The 17,301-nt window shown below is 38.9% G+C and overlaps 1 protein-coding gene across 2 annotated transcripts in view; it reads left to right on the top strand.

The window, feature by feature from the left end:
• Positions 1-17,081, top strand: part of LOC102279585 (adhesion G protein-coupled receptor E2-like) — a 38,102-nt gene extending 21,021 nt beyond the window's left edge. The window contains exons 14-15 of one of the 2 annotated variants that reach the window (XM_070374776.1): positions 14,624-14,831; positions 16,162-17,081. In XM_070374776.1, the coding sequence (XP_070230877.1) occupies positions 14,624-14,806 (183 nt within the window). In that variant the 3' untranslated portion in view covers positions 14,807-14,831; positions 16,162-17,081. The remainder of the gene's footprint in view (positions 1-14,623; positions 14,832-16,161) is intronic. The other variant, XM_070374777.1, reaches the window with a different exon arrangement.
• Positions 17,082-17,301: the final 220 nt, after the last annotated feature.

Here is a 17,301-nt window from a genome sequence, read left to right as displayed (position 1 = left end):
AGATGGATGAAACTGGAACCTATTATACAGAGTGAAGTAAGCCAGAAAAAAAAAACACCAATACAGTATACTAACGCATATATATGGAATTTAGAAAGATGGTAACAATTACCCTGTGCACGAGACAGCAAAAGAGACACTGAGAATTTCCTTTAAAGTATCTAATCATTCCTGGGATTTGCAACACGCACAAATAATGCAAAACATCAGAAAATCACAGAGGTCATAGAGAGATCCTGGCAGTATGAATCTTACCAAGAATTTGTATTTTTGAGTTTACAAAAACAGTTATCATGTTTTCTGTTCATATATTCTTCACATCACCACTTGAAGATAAGGTATTACTATGTTTCTATTCGACAGGTGAAAACACAAAGACCCATGGGGTCTATATGAATTGTGCAAGGACTTCAGCCCACCATTTCTCTCAATGTTTTCACTCTCTCATAGTGTCAACTGATACACAGAAGTTTTAATTTTTTTAACTAATTTATTTATTTTAATTGGAGGCTAATTACTTTACAATATTGTGGTGGTTTTTGCTGTACATTAACATGAATAAGCCACAGGTGTACATGTATCCACCCTCTCAAACTCCCTCCCATGTCCCTCCCCATCCCATCCCTCTGGGTTGTCCAGAGGGATGCAGCAGCTTTGAGTGCCCTGTTTCATGCATCAAATTCGGACAGGTGATCTGTTTCACAATGGTAATATACATGTTTCAATGTTATTCTCTCAAATCATCCCATCCTCGCCTTCTCCCACAGAGTCCAAAAGTTTGTTCTTTACATCTGTGTCTCTTTCACTGTCTCGCATATAAGGTCATTGTTACCATCTTTCTAAATTCCATATATATGCATTAATATATATTAATATATGAATATACTGTATTGGTGTTTTTCTTTCTGACTTACTTCACTCTGTATAATAGGCTCCAGTTTCATCCACTTCATTAGAACTGATTCAAATGTATTCTTTTTAATGGCTGAGTAATACTCCACTGTGTATATGTACCACAGCTTTCTTATCCATTCATCTGCCAGTGGACATTTAGTTTGCTTCCACGTCCTCGCTATTGTAAACAGTGCTACAATGGACATTGAGGTACACGTGTCTCTTTCAATTCTGGTTTCCTACCTGTGTATGCCCACCGGTGGGATTACTGGGTTGTATGGCTGTTCTGTTTCTAGTTTTTTAAGGAATCTCCACACTGTTCTCCATAGTGGCTGTACTAGTTTGTATTCCCACCAACAGTGTAACAGGGTTCCCTTTTCTCCACACCCTCTCCGGCATTTACTGTTTGTAGACTTTTTGATAGCAGCCATTCTGACTGACGTGAAATGGTACCTCATTGTGGTTTTGATTTTAATTTCTCTGATAATGAGTGATGTAGAGCATTTTTTCATGTGTTTGTTAGCCATCTGTCTGTCTTCTTTGAATAAATGTCCATTTAGTTTTTTGGCCCATTTTTTGATTGGGTTGTTTATTTTTTGGAATTGAGCTGCATGAGCTGTTTGGATATTTCTGAGATAAATTCTTTGTCAGTTGCTTCGTTTGCTATTATTTTCTCCCATTCTGAACGCTCTCTTTTCACCTTCCTTTTTTTTTTTTTTTCCAAAAATTTTATTTAAAAAAAAATCACATGCTCCCCATCCTGAACCCTCCTCCCTCCCAACCTCCCCATACCATCCCCTGGGCCTTCCCAGCGCACCAGCCCCAAGCATCCAGCATCGTGCACTGAACCTGGACTGGCATCGTTTTTCATACATGACATTTCACATGTTTCAATGACATTCTCCCAAATCTTCCCACCCTCTCCCACAGAGTCCATAAGACTGTTCTATACATCAGTGTCTCTTTTGCTGTCTCGTACACAGGGTTATCGTTACCATCTTTCTAAATTCCATATACATGCGTTAGTATACTGTATTTATGTTTTTCCTTCTGGCTTACTTCACTCTGTATAATAGTCTCCAGTTTCATCCACCTCATTAGAACTGATTCAAATGTATTCTTTTTAATGGCTGAGTAATACTCCATTGTGTATATGTACCACAGCTTTCTTATCCATTCATCTGCTGATGGACATCTAGGTTGCTTCCATGTCCTGGCTATTATAAACAGTGCTGCGATGAACATTGGGGTACACGTGTCTCTTTCCCTTCTGGTTTCCTCAGTGTGTATGCCCAGCAGTGGGATTGCTGGATCATAAGGCAGTTCTATTTCCAGTTTTTAAGGAATCTCCACACTGTTCTCCATAGTGGCTGTACTAATTTGCATTTCCACCAACAGTGTAAGAGGGTTCCCTTTTCTCCACACCCTCTCCAGCATTTATTATTTGTAGACTTTTGGATCGCAGCCATTCTGACTGGTGTGAAATGGTACCTCATAGTGGTTTTGATTTGCATTTCTCTGATAAAGAGTGATGTTGAACATCTTTTCAAGTGTTTGTTAGCCATCTGTATGTCTTCTTTGGAGAAATGTCTATTTAGATCTTTGGCCCATTTTTTGATTGGGTCATTTATTTTTCTGGAGTTGAGCTGTAGGAGTTGCTTGTATATTTTTGAGATTAGTTGTTTGTCGGTTGCTTCATTTGCTATTATTTTCTCCCATTCTGAAGGCTGTCTTTTCACCTTGCTAATAGTTTCCTTTGATGTGCAGAAGCTTTTAAGTTTAATTAGGTCCCATTTGTTTATTTTTGCTTTTATTTCCAATATTCTGGGAGGTGGGTCATAGAGGATCCTGCTGTGATGTATGTCAGAGAGTGTTTTGCCTATGTTCTCCTCTAGGAGTTTTATAGTTTCTGGTCTTATGTTGAGATCTTTAATCCATTTTGAGTTTATTTTTGTATATGGTGTTAGAAAGTGTTCTAGTTTCATTCTTTTACAAGTGGTTGACCAGATTTCCCAGCACCACTTGTTAAAGAGATTGTCTTTAATCCACTGTATATTCTTGCCTCCTTTGTCAAAGATAAGGTGTCCATATGTGCGTGGATTTATCTCTGGGCTTTCTATTTTGTTCCATTGATCTATATTTCTGTCTTTGTGCCAGTACCATACTGTCTTGATAACTGTGGCTTTGTAGTAGAGCCTGAAGTCAGGTAGGTTGATTCCTCCAGTTCCATTCTTCTTTCTCAAGATCGCTTTGGCTATTCGAGGTTTTTTGTATTTCCATACAAATTGTGAAATTATTTGTTCTAGCTCTGTGAAGAATACTGTTGGTAGCTTGATAGGGATTGCATTGAATCTATAAATTGCTTTGGGTAGTATACTCATTTTCACTATATTGATTCTTCCAATCCATGAACATGGTATATTTCTCCATCTATTAGTGTCCTCTTTGATTTCTTTCACCAGTGTTTTATAGTTTTCTATATATAGGTCTTTAGTTTCTTTAGGTAGATATATTCCTAAATATTTTATTCTCTTCGTTGCAATGGTGAATGGAATTGTTTCCTTAATTTCTCTTTCTGTTTTCTCATTATTAGTGTATAGGAATGCAAGGGATTTCTGTGTGTTGATTTTATATCCTGCAACTTTACTATAATCATTGATTAGTTCTAGTAATTTTCTGGTGGAGTCTTTAGGATTTCTATGTAGAGGATCATGTCATCTGCAAATAGTGAGAGTTTTACTTCTTCTTTTTCCAATTTGATTCCTTTTATTTCTTTTTCTGCTCTGATTGCTGTAGCCAAAACTTCCAAAACTATGTTGAATAGTAATGGTGAAAGTGGGCACCCTTGTTTTGTTCCTGACTTTAGAGGAAATGCTTTCAATTTTTCACCATTGAGGATAATGTTTGCTGTGGGTTTGTCATATATAGCTTTTATTATGTTGAGGTATGTTCCTTCTATTCCTGCTTTCTGGAGAGTTTTTATCATAAATGGGTGTTGAATTTTGTCAAAGGCTTTCTCTGCATCTATTGAGATAATCATATGGTTTTTGTTTTTCAATTTGTTAATGTGGTGTATTACATTGATTGATTTATGGATATTGAAGAATCCTTGCATCCCTGGGATAAAGCCCACTTGGTCATGGTGTATGATCTTTTTAATGTGTTGTTGGATTCTGATTGCTAGAATTTTGTTTAGGATTTTTGCATCTATGTTCATCAGTGATATTGGCCTATAGTTTTCTTTTTTTGTGGCATCTTTGTCAGGTTTTGGTATTAGGGTGATGGTGGCCTCATAGAATGAGTTTGGAAGTTTACCTTCCTCTGCAATTTTCTGGAAGAGTTTGAGCAGGATAGGTGTTAGCTCTTCTCTAAATTTTTGGTAGAATTCAGCTGTGAGACCCACCTCAAAACAGGGGACACATACAGACTGAAAGTGAAGGGCTGGAAAAAGATTTTCCATGCAAATAGGGACCAAAAGAAAGCAGGAGTAGCAATACTCATATCAGATAAAATAGACTTTAAAACAAAGGCTGTGAAAAGAGACAAAGAAGGTCACTACATAATGATCAAAGGATCAATCCAAGAAGAAGATATAACAATTATAAATATATATGCACCCAACACGGAGCATCGCAGTATGTAAGACAAATGCTAACAAGTATGAAAGGAGAAATTAACAATAACACAATAATAGTGGGAGACTTTAATAATACCCCACTCACACCTATGGATAGATCAACTAAACAGAAAATTAATAAGGAAACACAAACTTTAAACGATACAATAGACCAGTTAGACCTAATTGATATCTATAGGACATTTCATCCCAAAACAATGAATTTCACCTTTTTCTCAAGCGCACATGGAACCTTCTCCAGGATAGATCACATCCTGGGCCATAAAGCTAGCCTTAGTAAATTCAAAAAAATAGAAATCATTCCAAGCATCTTTTTCTGACCACAATGCAGTAAGATTAGATCTCAATTACAGGAGAAAAACTATTAAAAATTCCAACATATGGAGGCTGAACAACACGCTGCTGAATAACCAACAAATCACAGAAGAAATCAAAAAAAGAAATCAAAATTTGCATAGAAACGAATGAAAATGAAAACACAACAACCCAAAACCTGTGGGACACAGTAAAAGCAGTCCCTAGGGGAAAGTTCATAGCAATACAGGCACACCTCAAGAAACAAGAAAAAGTCAAATAAATAACCTAACTCTACACCTCAAACAACTAGAAAAGGAAGAAATGAAGAACCCCAGGGTTAGTAGAAGGAAAGAAATCTTAAAAATTAGAGCAGAAATAAATGCAAAAGAAACAAAAGAGACCATAGCAAAAATCAACAAAGCCAAAAGCTGGTTCTTTGAAAGGATAAATAAAATTGACAAACCTTCCTTATAGTTTCCTTCTTTGTGCAAAAGCTTCTAAGTTTAATTAGGTCCCATTTATTTTTGCTTTTATTTCCATTACTCTGGGAAGTGGGTCATACAGGATCTTGCTGTTATTTATGTCAGAGAGTGTTTTGCCTATGTTTTCCTCTAGGAGTTTTAAACTTTCTGATCTTACATTTAGGTCTTTAATCCATTTTGAGTTTATTTTTTTGTATGGTGTTAGAAAGTGTTCTAGTTTCATTCTTTTACAGGTGGATGACCAGTTTCCCCAGCACTTGTTAAAGAGATTGTATTCTCTCCATTGTATATTTTTTACTCATTTGTCAAAGATGAGGTGTCCATAGGGGCATAGACTTATTTCTAGGCTTTCTATTTGTTCCATTAATCTATATTTCAGTTTTTGTGCCAGTACCATACTGTCTTGATGACTGTAGCTTTGTCATAGAGCCTGAAGTCAGGCAGGTTGGTTCCTCCAGTTACATTCTTCTTTCTCAAGATTGCTCTGGCTATTTGAGGACTTTGTATTTCCATACAAATTGTGAAATTATTTGTTCTAGTTCTGTGAAAAATACCGCTGATAGCTTGATAGGGATTGCATTGAATCTATAGATTGCTTTGTGTAGTATACTCATTTTCACTATGTTGATTCTTCTGATACATGAACACGGTATATTTCTCCATCTATTAGTCTCATCTTTGATTTTGTTATCAGTGCTTTATAGTTTTCTATGTATAGGTCTTTTGTTTCTTTAGGTAGATTTACTCCTAAGTATTTTATTCTTTTCATCACAATAGTGAATGGAGTTGTTTCCTTAATTTCTCCTTCTGTTTTTTCATGGTTAGTGTATAGGAATGCAAGGGATTTCTGTGTATTAATTCTATGTCCTGCAACTTTTCTATAATCATTGATTAGCTCTAGTAATTTTCTGGTGGAGTCTTTATGGTTTTCTATGTAAAAGATCATGTCATCTACAAACAGTGAGAGTTTTACTTCTTCTTTTCCAATCTAGATTCCTTTTATTTCTTTTTCTGCTCTGATTGCTGTGGCTAAAACTTCGAAAACTATGTTGAATAGTAGTGATGAGAGTGGTCACCCTTGTCTTGTTTCTGACTTTATGGGAAATCCTTTTGATTTTTTGCCATTGAGGATAACGTTTGCTGTGCGTTTATCATATATGGCTTTTATTATGTTGAGGTATGTTCTTTCTGTGCCTGCTTTCAGGAAGGATTTTATCATAAATGGATGTTGAATTTTGTTAAAGGTTTTCTTTGCATCTATTGAGATAATTATATGGTTTTTATCCTTCAATTTGTTAATATGGTGTATCATATTAATTGATTTGTGAATATTGAAGAATCCTTGCATTCCTGGGATAAAGCCCACTTGGTCATGATGTATGATCTTTTTAATATGTTACTGGATTCTGTTTGCTAGAATTCTGTTGAGGATTACTGCATCTATGTTCATCAGTGATATTGGCCCATAGTTTTCTTTTTTATGGCATCTTTTTCTGGTTTTTGTATTAGGGTGATGGTGGTACAATAGAATGAGTTTGGGAGTTTATCTTCCTCTGAAATTTTCTTGAAGAGTTTGAATAGGATAGGTGCTAGCTCTTCTCTAAATTTTTGGTAGAATTCAGCTGTGAAGCCATCTGGTCCTGGGCTTTTATTTGTTGGAAGATTTTTTATTAGAGTTTCGATTCCATGCTTGTGATAGGTCTGTTAAGATTTTCTATTTCTTCCTGGTTCAGTTTTGGAAGGTTATACTTTTCTAAGAACTCGTCCATTTCTTCCAGGTTCCATTTTATTGGCATATAGCTGCCAATAGTAGTCTCTTATGATCCTTTGTATTTCTGTGTTGTCTGCTGTGATTTCTCCATTTTCATTTCTAATTTTGTTGATTTGATTCTTCTCCCTTTTTTTCTTGATGAGTCTAGCTAATGGTTTGTCTATCTTACTTATCTTCTCAAACAACCAGCTTTTAGTTTTGTTGATTTTTGCTATAGTCACCTTTATTTCTTTTTCATTGATTTCTGCCTTAATTTTTATTATTTCTTTCCCTCTACTCACCCTGGGGTTCATCATTTCTTCTTTTTCTAGTTGCTTTAGGTGTAAAGTTAGGTTATTTATTTGGTTTTTCTCTTGTAAGCTTGTAATGCTATGAACCTTCCCCTTAGCAGTGCTTTTGCTAAGGGGATAGGTTTTTCAAAACCTATGAATCCCATAGGTTTTGTGTTGTCATGTTTTCATTTTCATTTGTTTCTGTGCATATTTTGATTTCCTTTTTTATTTCTTCCATGATTGGTTGGTTATTCAGAACTGTGTTGTTTAGCCTCCATATGTTTGTATTTTTAATAGTTTTTTCCCTATTCAGTTCAGTTCAGTTCAGTTCAGTCCCTCAGTCGAGTCCGACTGTGTGACCCCATGAATTGCAGCATGCCAGGCCTCCCCGTCCATCACCAACTCCCGGAGTTCACTCAGACTCATGTCCATCGAGTCACTGATGCCATCCAGCCATCTCATCCTCTGTCGTCCCCTTCTCCTCCTGCCCCCAATCCCTCCCAGAATCAGAGTCTTTTCTAATGAGTCAACTCTTCGCATGAGGTGGCCAAAGTACTGGAGTTTCAGCTTTAGCATCAGTCCTCCCAAAGAACACCCAGGACTGCTCTCCTTTAGAATGGACTGGTTGGATCTCCTTGCAGTCCAAGGAACTCTCAGGAGTCTTCTCCAACACCACAGTTCAAAAGCATCAATTCTTTGGTGCTCAGCCTTCTTCACAGTCCAACTCTCACATCCATACATGACCACTGGAAAAATCATAGCCTTGACTAGACGGACCTTTGTTGGCAAAGTAATGCCTCTGCTTTTGAATATTCTATCTAGATTGGTCATAACTTTCCTCCCAAGGAGTAAGCATCTTTTAATTTCATGGCTACAATCACCATCTTCAGTGATTTTGGAGCAAAAAAAAATGAAGTCCAACACTGTTTCCACTGTTTCCCCATCTATGTGCCATAAAGTGATGGGGCCAGATGCCATGATCTTTGTTTTCTGAATGTTGAGCTTTAAGCCAACCTTTTCACTCTCCTCTTTCACCTTCATTAAGAGGCTTTTGAGTTCCTCTTCACTTTCGGCCATAAGGGTGGTGTCATCTGCATATCTGAGGTTATTGATATTTCTCCCTGCAATCTTGATTCCAGCTTGTGCTTCCTCCAGCCTAGCATTTCTCATGATGTACTCTGCATATAAATTAAATAAGCGGAATGACAATATACAGCCTTGACGTACTCCTTTTCCTATTTGGAACCAGTCTGTTGTTCCATGTCCAGTTCTAACTGTTGCTTCCTGACCTGCATACAAGTTTCTCAAGAGGCAGATCAGGTGGTCTGGTATTCCCATCTCTTTCAGAATTTTCCACAGTTTATTGTGATCCATACAGTCAAAGGCTTTGGCATAGTCAATAAAGCAGAAATAGATGGTTTTCTGGAACTCTTTTGCTTTTTCCATGATCCAGCGGATGTTGGCAATTTGATCTCTGGTTCCTCTGCCTTTTCTAAATTCAGCTTGAACATCTGGAAGTTCACAGTTCACGTATCGCTGAACCTGGCTTGGAGAAATTTGAGCATTACTTTACTAGTGTATGAGATTAGTGCAATTGTGCGGTAGTTTGAGCATTCTTTGGCATTGCTTTTCTTTGAGTTGATATCTAATCTTACCGCACTATGATCAGAAAAGAGGCTTGAAATGATTTCAATTTTTTTTTGAATTTACTAAGGTTAGACTTATGCCCAGAATGTGATAAATCCTGGAGAATGTTCCATGTGCACTTGTGAAAAAGGTGAAATTCATTGTTTGGGGGTGAAATGTCCTATAGATATCAATTAGGTCTAACTGGTCCATTGTGTCTTTTAAATTTTTTGTTTCCTTGCTAATTTTCTGCTTAGTTTATCTATCCATAGGTGTGAGTGGGGTATTAAAGTCTCCTACTCTTATTGTGTAACTGTTAATTTCCCCTTTCATGCTTGTTAGCATTTGCTTTACGTATTGAGGTGCTCTTAGGTTGGGTGCATATATATTTATAATTGTTGTATCTTCTTCTTGGTTTGATCCTCTGATCATTGTATGGAGTCCTTCTTTGTCTGTTTTCATGGCCTTTATTTCAAAGTCTACTTTATCTGATATGAGTATTGCTACTCCTGCTTTCTTTTGCATGAAATATCTATTTCCAGCCCTTCACTTTCAATCTGTATGTGTCCCTTGGTTTGAGGTGGGTCTCTTGTAAACAGCACATATAGGGGGCTTGTTTTTGTATCCAGTCTTTGCCTTTTGGTTTCAGCATTCAACCCATTTACATTTAAAGTAATTATTGATAAGTATGGTCCTCTTACCATTTACTTTGTTGTTTGGGGTTCAAGTTTATACATCTTTTCTGTGTTTCATGTCTAAAGAAGATCACTTAGCACTTATTGAAGAGCTGGTTTGGTGGCACTGAATTCTCAGCTTTTGCTTCTCTGTAAAGCTTTTAATTTCTCCTTCGTATTTGAATGAGATCCTTGTTTGGTATAGTAATCTGGGTTGTAGGTTTTTCTCTTTCATCACTTTAAGCATGTCCTGCCATTCTCTCCTGACCTGAAGAGTTTCTATTGAAAGATCAACTCTTATCCTTATGGGGATCCCCTTGTGTGTTATTTGTTGCTTTTCCCTTGCTACTTTTAATAGTTGCTCTTCATTAGTTTGAGTAGTATGTGTCTTGGGGTGTTTTGCCTTGGGTTTATTCTGTTTTGGATTCTCTGGGTTTCTTGAAATTGGATGGCTATTTCCTTCCCCATTCTAGGGAAGTTTTCAACTATTCTCTCCTCAAGTATTTTCTCATGCCTTTTCTTTTTGTCTTCTTCTTCTGGGGCTCCTATTATTTGAATGTAAGGGTGGAGGTCTCTGAGGTTGTCTTCATTTCTTTTAATTCTTTTTTTTTCTTTTTTCTTCTTTGCTTCATTTGTTTCCACTATTCTATCTTACCAGAACACCTGATCTGCCTCTTGAGAAATTTGTATGCAGGTCAGGAAGCAACAGTTAGAACTGGACATGGAACAACAGACTGGTTCCAAATAGGAAAAGGATTTCGTCAAGGCTGTATATTGTCACCCTGCTTATTTAACTTATATGCAGAGTACATCATGAGAAACGCTGGACTGGAAGAAACACAAGCTGGAATCAAGATTGCCAGGAGAAATATCAATAACTTCAGATATGCAGATGACATCACCCTTATAGCAGAAAGTGAAGAGGAACTAAAAAGCCTCTTGATGAAAGTGAAAGTGGAGAGTGAAAAAGTTGGCTTAAAGCTCAATATTCAGAAAACGAAGTTCATGGCATCTGGTCCCACCACTTCACGGGAAATAGATGGGGAAACAGTGGAAATAGTGTCAGACTTTATTTTTCTGGGCTCCAAACTCACTACAGATGGTGATTGCAGCCATGAAATTAAAAGACGCTTACTCCTTGGAAGGAAAGTTATGACCAACCTAGATAGCACATTCAAAAGCAGAGACATTACTTTGCCAACAAAGATTTGTCTAGTCAAGGCTATGGTTTTTCCTGTGGTCATGTATGGATGTGAGAGTTGGACTGTGAAGAAGGCTGAGTGCCGAAGAATTGATGCTTTTGAACTGTAGTGTTGGAGAAGACTCTTGAGATTCCCTTTGGACTGCAAGGAGATCCAACCAGTCCATTCTGAAGGAGATCAGCCCTGGGATTTCTTTGGAAGGAATGATGCTAAAGCTGAAACTCCAGTACTTTGGCTACCTCATGCGAAGAGTTGACTCATTGGAAAAGACTCTGATGCTGGGAGGGATTGAGGGCAGGAGGAGAAGGGGACGACAGAGGATGAGATGGCTGGATGGCATCAGTGACTCGATGGACATGAGTCTGAGTGAACTCCGGGAGTTGGTGATGGACAGGGAGGCCTGGCGTGCTGTGATTCATGGGGTCGCAAAGAGTCGGACACCAATGAGCGACTGATCTGATCTGATCTGATTCTATCTTCCACCTCACTTATGCTATCTTCTGCCTCAGTTATTCTACTGTTGGTTCCCTCCAGCGTGCTTTTGATCTCAGTTATTTCATTGTTCATAATTTATTGACTCTTCTTTATTCCTTCTAGATCCTTGTTAAACATTTCTTGCATCTTCTCAATCCTTGTCGCTAATTTATTTATCTGCAACTCCGTTTTGTTTTCAAGCTTTTGGATCCTCTTTACTATCATTATTCTGAATTCTTTTTCAGGTAGACTCCCTATCTCCTCCTCTTTTGTTTGATCTGGTGGGCATTTATCATGTTCCTTTACCTGCTGAATATTTCTCTGCCTTTTCATTTTGTTTAGATAGCTCTGTTTGGGGTGTCCATTCTGTATGCTGGAAATTTGTGGTTCCTCTTTATTGTGGACTAGTGGCTTATCAGCATTTCCTGGTTAGGGGAGCTTGCATCTGTGTTCTGGTGGGTGGAGCTGGGTCTCTTCTCTCTGGAGTGCAGTGAAGTGTCCAGTAGAGAGTTGTGGTGTCTGTGGGCTTGGTATGGCTTTGAACGGCCTGTCTTTTAATTCTCAGGGCTGTGTTCCTGCTTTTCTGGAGAATTAGCATGGTGACCAGGAGGATAACAGGGAGAGTCAAAAGGGGAAGTAGCAGTCCAGCCAGTAATCAATTCCGTATGTGCTCTCCACAGTCTGGAAAACCGAGAAAGGTTCAGAGTTACATAGAGAAGAGAAGAGGGATGAGGAAGATAGAGGTGACAAGGAGGAGAAGAGGGGGGAGTCAAAAGAGGAGAGACAAATCTAGCAAGTAATCAGTTCCCTAAGTGTTCTCCACAGCCCAGAACATCCAGAGAGATTCACAGAGTTAAGTAGAAAAGAGAAGAGGGAAGGAGGAGATAGAGGTGACCTGGAGATAAAAGGGAGAGTCCAAAGGGGAGAGAGCAATCAAGCCAGTAATCAACAGCCCTAAGTGAAAATGGATACTGAAGGTTAGGTCCTTAAAGGTACAAAATTGATAACAAATACCAAAAAGCAAAGATTAAAAATCTAGAGTAGAGGTTAGACTCTCAAAAATACAATATTAAAAATACAAAACAAAATTTATAAAATATGTGTTTATAAAATATGTGTTTATGAAATATGCTTTAAAAATAGGTCTTTTTTTGCAAGGTAACAGTAGGTTGTAAAAATGAAAATTAAAGGAGTAATAAAGAACATAAATTTTTAAAAAATTAAAAAGTGATGATAGGAAAACTATGTCTAGGAATTTCTCTGGAGCTGTTGTAGGCAGTGTGGAGTCAGTTCAGTTTCAAATAGTTCCTTGTTCCAGCTTGTACTTGTTCTCAAGGTCTACAGGCCCCCTCCAATGCTTAGTCAATGTTAACTACAAGGTTTTAATCTGTTGTACCTGTTACTTCCAGTGGTTCCCTCTTTGTTCATTTTGGCTTCCTCTGTTTGCAGGTCTCTTTGGTGTCTAATTTCTGCCCTGACACAAGGGGGTGAAGGCGGTCACTTATTTAGGCTCACTTGTTCAGTTGGGTTGTGGGAGGGAGGAACACTGCAAACAAACATCATTGGCATGTGTGGGGAGTGCTCACAGTGTATGGACCACACTGGGTTTGTCCCAGGTCACAGCAGCATGTGCTTTCCCGGTCTACACTGCTCAGGCTTCAGCGTGCTCTGCAGGGCACTGTCCAAAGTGGGCCCTGCACTTCGTGCACTTCCCAGGTCTAAATCACTCAGGTTCAGGTTCTCGGGTAGTCCACAAGGGCACACACTCGATTGGGCATGCGTTTTGTGCCCTTCCCAGGTCCGAGCAGCTCAGGCAACCAGGTGCTTGGCAACTGCACTGTCCCAGATGTGCAATGCATCTTAATTACCTCTCAATCCTGACTTGGTTTCCTGGAGCATGAGAGCACTGTCTCATGTGTGCTATGTGTCTCCTCTGGGGAGCTGATGTCAGGCTGTGACCTTCCTGGCAGATGTCAACCATCCAGGATCCCAGAAAGATGTGGTTAGAAACTGGGAGCCTGCTCACAGTTTGGTGGAGGATGCTGGTCTCTGAGGCCGAGACTGGAGCAGCCCCTTGCCTTCCAGCTCTGGCTGTCACATGCCTGCCTCTCTACTTCCAGCAGGGTGGCCTGTACACAGCAGGGGTGGTATATCTGGGCTTCTGGGCTACTTCTCCACTGGCAGTTGTAGTTAGGTGCCTACTCTGTGGGTTTTTTCCCCTCCCAGTTAAGTTGCCCTCTGAGATTTCAAATCTCCCCACAGACCTGCCTTTGAGGGGGTTTCCTACTGTTTGGATACTTCCTCTCCTTCACGACTCCCTCCCCATGATGGGTCTCTGTCCCTAACTCTTTTGTCTCTCTTTTTGTCTTTTATATTTTGTCCTACCTCCTTTCAAAGAGAATGGGCTGCATTTCTGGGTGCCTGGTGTCCTCGCCAGCATTCAGAAGTTGTTTTGTGGAAGTTGCTCAGCATTAAAATGATCTTTAGATGAGTTTGTGGGGGAGAAAGTGTCTCCCCATCCTATTCCTCTGCCATCTTGGGACCATCCCCCAGAAGTTTTAATTTTGAAGAAATCCAATTTCTCCATTTTTTGTTCACTTGTCCTTTGGGAGTCTTATCTTAAAACAATGGCCTGCAACAAGGTCACAAAAATTTGCATGCATGTTTCTTCCAAGACTTCAGAACTTTTAGTAATTGCATATAGGCATTGTCTATAGTAATTATATATAGGTATTGGTTATGACCAACTTGGATAGCATATTCAAAAGCAGAGACATTACTCTGCCAACAAAGGTCCATCTAGTCAAAGCTGTGGTTTTTCCAGTGGTCATGTATGGATGTGATAGTTGGACTGTGAAGAAAGCTGAGCGCTGAATTGATGCTTTTGAACTGTGGTGTTGGAGAAGACTCTTGAGAGTCCCTTGGACTGCAAGGAGATCCAACCAGTCCATTCTGAAGGAGATCAGTCCTGAATGTTCTTTGGAAGGAATAATGCTAAAGCTGAAACTCCAGTACTTTGGCCACCTCATGCAAAGAGTTGACTCACTGGAAAAGACTCTGATGCTGGGAGGGATTGGGGGCAGGAGGAGAAGGAGACAACAGAGGATGAGATTGCTAGATGGCATCACTGACTCAATGGACGTGATTTTAAGTGAACTCCAGGAGTTGGTGATGGACAGGGAGGCCTGGCGTGCTGCAATTCATGGGGTTGCAAAGAGTCGGACACGACTGAGCGACTGAACTGAACTGATTGATTATAATAATATAGTTTTACATATAGTAATTGTTTCCCAGGTGGCGCTAGTGGTAAGCAATCTACCTGCGGTGCAGGAGACCCAGGTTCAATCCCTGGGTCAGGAAGATCCCCCAGAGGAGGAAATGGCAAACAACTCCAGAATTCTTGCCTGGGGAATACCATGGCCAGTGGAGCCTGACGACCTACAAACGATGGAATCACAAAGAATTGAACATGACTGAGCAACTAACACTTTGACTTCCACAGGTATATCAATTTGTAATTAACATTTTAATGATATGAATTTTATACTTTTTTTGTGAGGTGCACATTCTTTAGCATGTGGATATGCAGTTGTCCCAGCACCATTTGTTTAAAAGGTTATCCTTTCCCCCAGTGAACTGTACTGAAAGCCTTGTCAAAATAAGTTACCTTAAATATAAGTGTTCATGTCGTACTCTAGGTTCTTTCATTCCTATATCTTGATTCCAGTATTTTGTAGTAAATTTCACTTTGACTCTATCAATAAGTTTTTCTCAAGATTTTTTAACTATTTGGAACCCCATTAGTTAAGTGCAGTTCAGTCGCTCAGTTGTGTCCGACTCTTTGCGACCCCATGAATCGCAGCACGCCAGGCCTCCCTGTCCATCACCAATTCCTGGAGTTCACTCAAACTCATGTCCATTCAGTCGGTGATGCCATCCAGCCATCCTGTCCTCTGTCAACCCATTCTCCTCCTGCCCCCAATCCCTCCCAGCATCAGAGTCTTTTCCAAAGAGTCAACTCTTCATGTGAGGTGGCCAAAGTACTGGAGTTTCAGCTTTAGCATCAGTCTTTCCAAAGAGCACCCAGGACTGATCTCCTTCAGAATGGACTGGTTGGATCTCCTTGCAGTCCAAGGGACTCTCAAGAGTCTTCTCCAACATCACAGTTCAAAAGCATCAATTCTTTGGCACTCAGCCTTCTTCACAGTCCAACTCTCACATCCATATATGACTACTGGAAAAACCATAGCCTTGACTAGACAGACTTTTGTTGACAAAGTAATGTCTCTGCTTTTGAATATGCTATCTAGGTTGGTCATAACTTTCCTTCCAAGGAGTAGCATCTTTTAATTTCATGGCTGCCATCACCATCCGCAGTGATTTTGGAGCCCAAAAAAATAAAGTCTGACACTGTTTCCAGTGTTTCCCCATCTATTTCCCATGAAGTGATGGGACCAGATGCCATGATCTTAGTTTTCTGAATGTTGAGCTTTAAGCCAACTCTTTCACTCTCCTCTTTCAGTTTCATCAAGATGCCTTTTAGTTCCTCTTCACTTTCTGCCATAAGGGTGGAGTCCCATGTAAATTGTAAGAAGTGCTTGTCAATTTCTGAAAAAAGTTAGCTGAGATGTTGATAAGGATTGTGTTGAGTCTATAGATCAATTTGGGGGAATGCTGCCATATTAACTATATTGCCTTCTGACCCATGATCATGGAAAGTTTATTTATTTCTTTGGGTCTTCTTTGACTTCTTTTGACTATCTTTTATATTTTTTCGTGTAAAAGTCTAGCACTTTCTAACAAAATATTATTTTTCACACTTTTCTTCTCAGGATAATTGAATCAGTCAGTAAACCAGATGATCTGGTATCCTAGACAATGAGGAAAATTCTGAACTGTCACCTCTGTAATGGGAAAAAAAAAAAAAACTTTTTCGTGTTTGTTACAAGTAACTCTTCATGGAACCATTGTGGAAGAAAGCATGAAGGGAACGTGTGATATTCAGATTGCTGGAGAATTTGGGTTTTCTGTTCCATATGGGATGCCTGCTTCACTAACAGCATAATCAAGGAGCTATGACCCAATGCCCCAGTTGCCTTGGATTAAATCATCTGCCTCAACCTTTTTTTTTCTACAAAGTTCCTCTAATTGAAGATATATGACAAGGAGAATGAGCTTCAGAAGTCAAACTTAAAATACAGTAAGAGAGGAAATAGGTCAAACCCTACATAGAGGGTAAACAACTAATATGGTTTCCCAAGATTTTTCTGGATTATGTCTAAAAAAACATTTTCATTACAGGCAACCTAGGACAGATGGTCTCCATACATACATGCTTCAACTTCTTCACTCTCCATTTCTAAAGATTGCTAACTTATTCATTAGAAATATATATATTAGTATTCACCATATGCTCCACTAAATTAAGAGATTTTCAGTTTCTAATTTTACTTATATGATAAATAAAGTGCTTTATCAGGGTAAAATTAGAACCCTGTGAATAAAATCTCTTAATTTGTATATCTTGTAAACTGAGCTTGGCAAAATAAAAGTGTATATTGTTACTGCACAGTTTTGTTTTGTTTACGTATATAACAAATTATTTCTTTCTCAAAATGTGACCTATTCAAGATCTAAACCAGAGGATTACACCTACAATAAATGTCCTGCAAACACCCACTAATCTCTTTGTATCACTTGAAACAAAATGGAAAATTACTGTAAGTTATCATAATATATAAACTTTAAAATATCCATGAGTTCTTGTTGTTGTTTACTCACTGAGTAATGTCTGACTCTTTTGAAACCCTATGGAATGTAGCCCACCAGGTTCCTCTGTCCATGGGATTTCCCAGGCAAGAATACTGGAGTGGATTGCCATTTCCTTCTCCAGGGAACCCTCCCATCCCAGGGTCAAACCCACATCTCCTGCATTGGCAGGTGGATTCTTTTCCACTGAGCCACCTGGGAAG

This window comes from Bos mutus, chromosome 7 (genome assembly GCF_027580195.1).
Source record: "Bos mutus isolate GX-2022 chromosome 7, NWIPB_WYAK_1.1, whole genome shotgun sequence".
NCBI classification, from domain to species: Eukaryota; Metazoa; Chordata; class Mammalia; order Artiodactyla; family Bovidae; genus Bos; species Bos mutus.
Note: the sequence above shows the minus strand (reverse complement) of the source record. Positions and strands in the feature narration are given on the sequence as shown.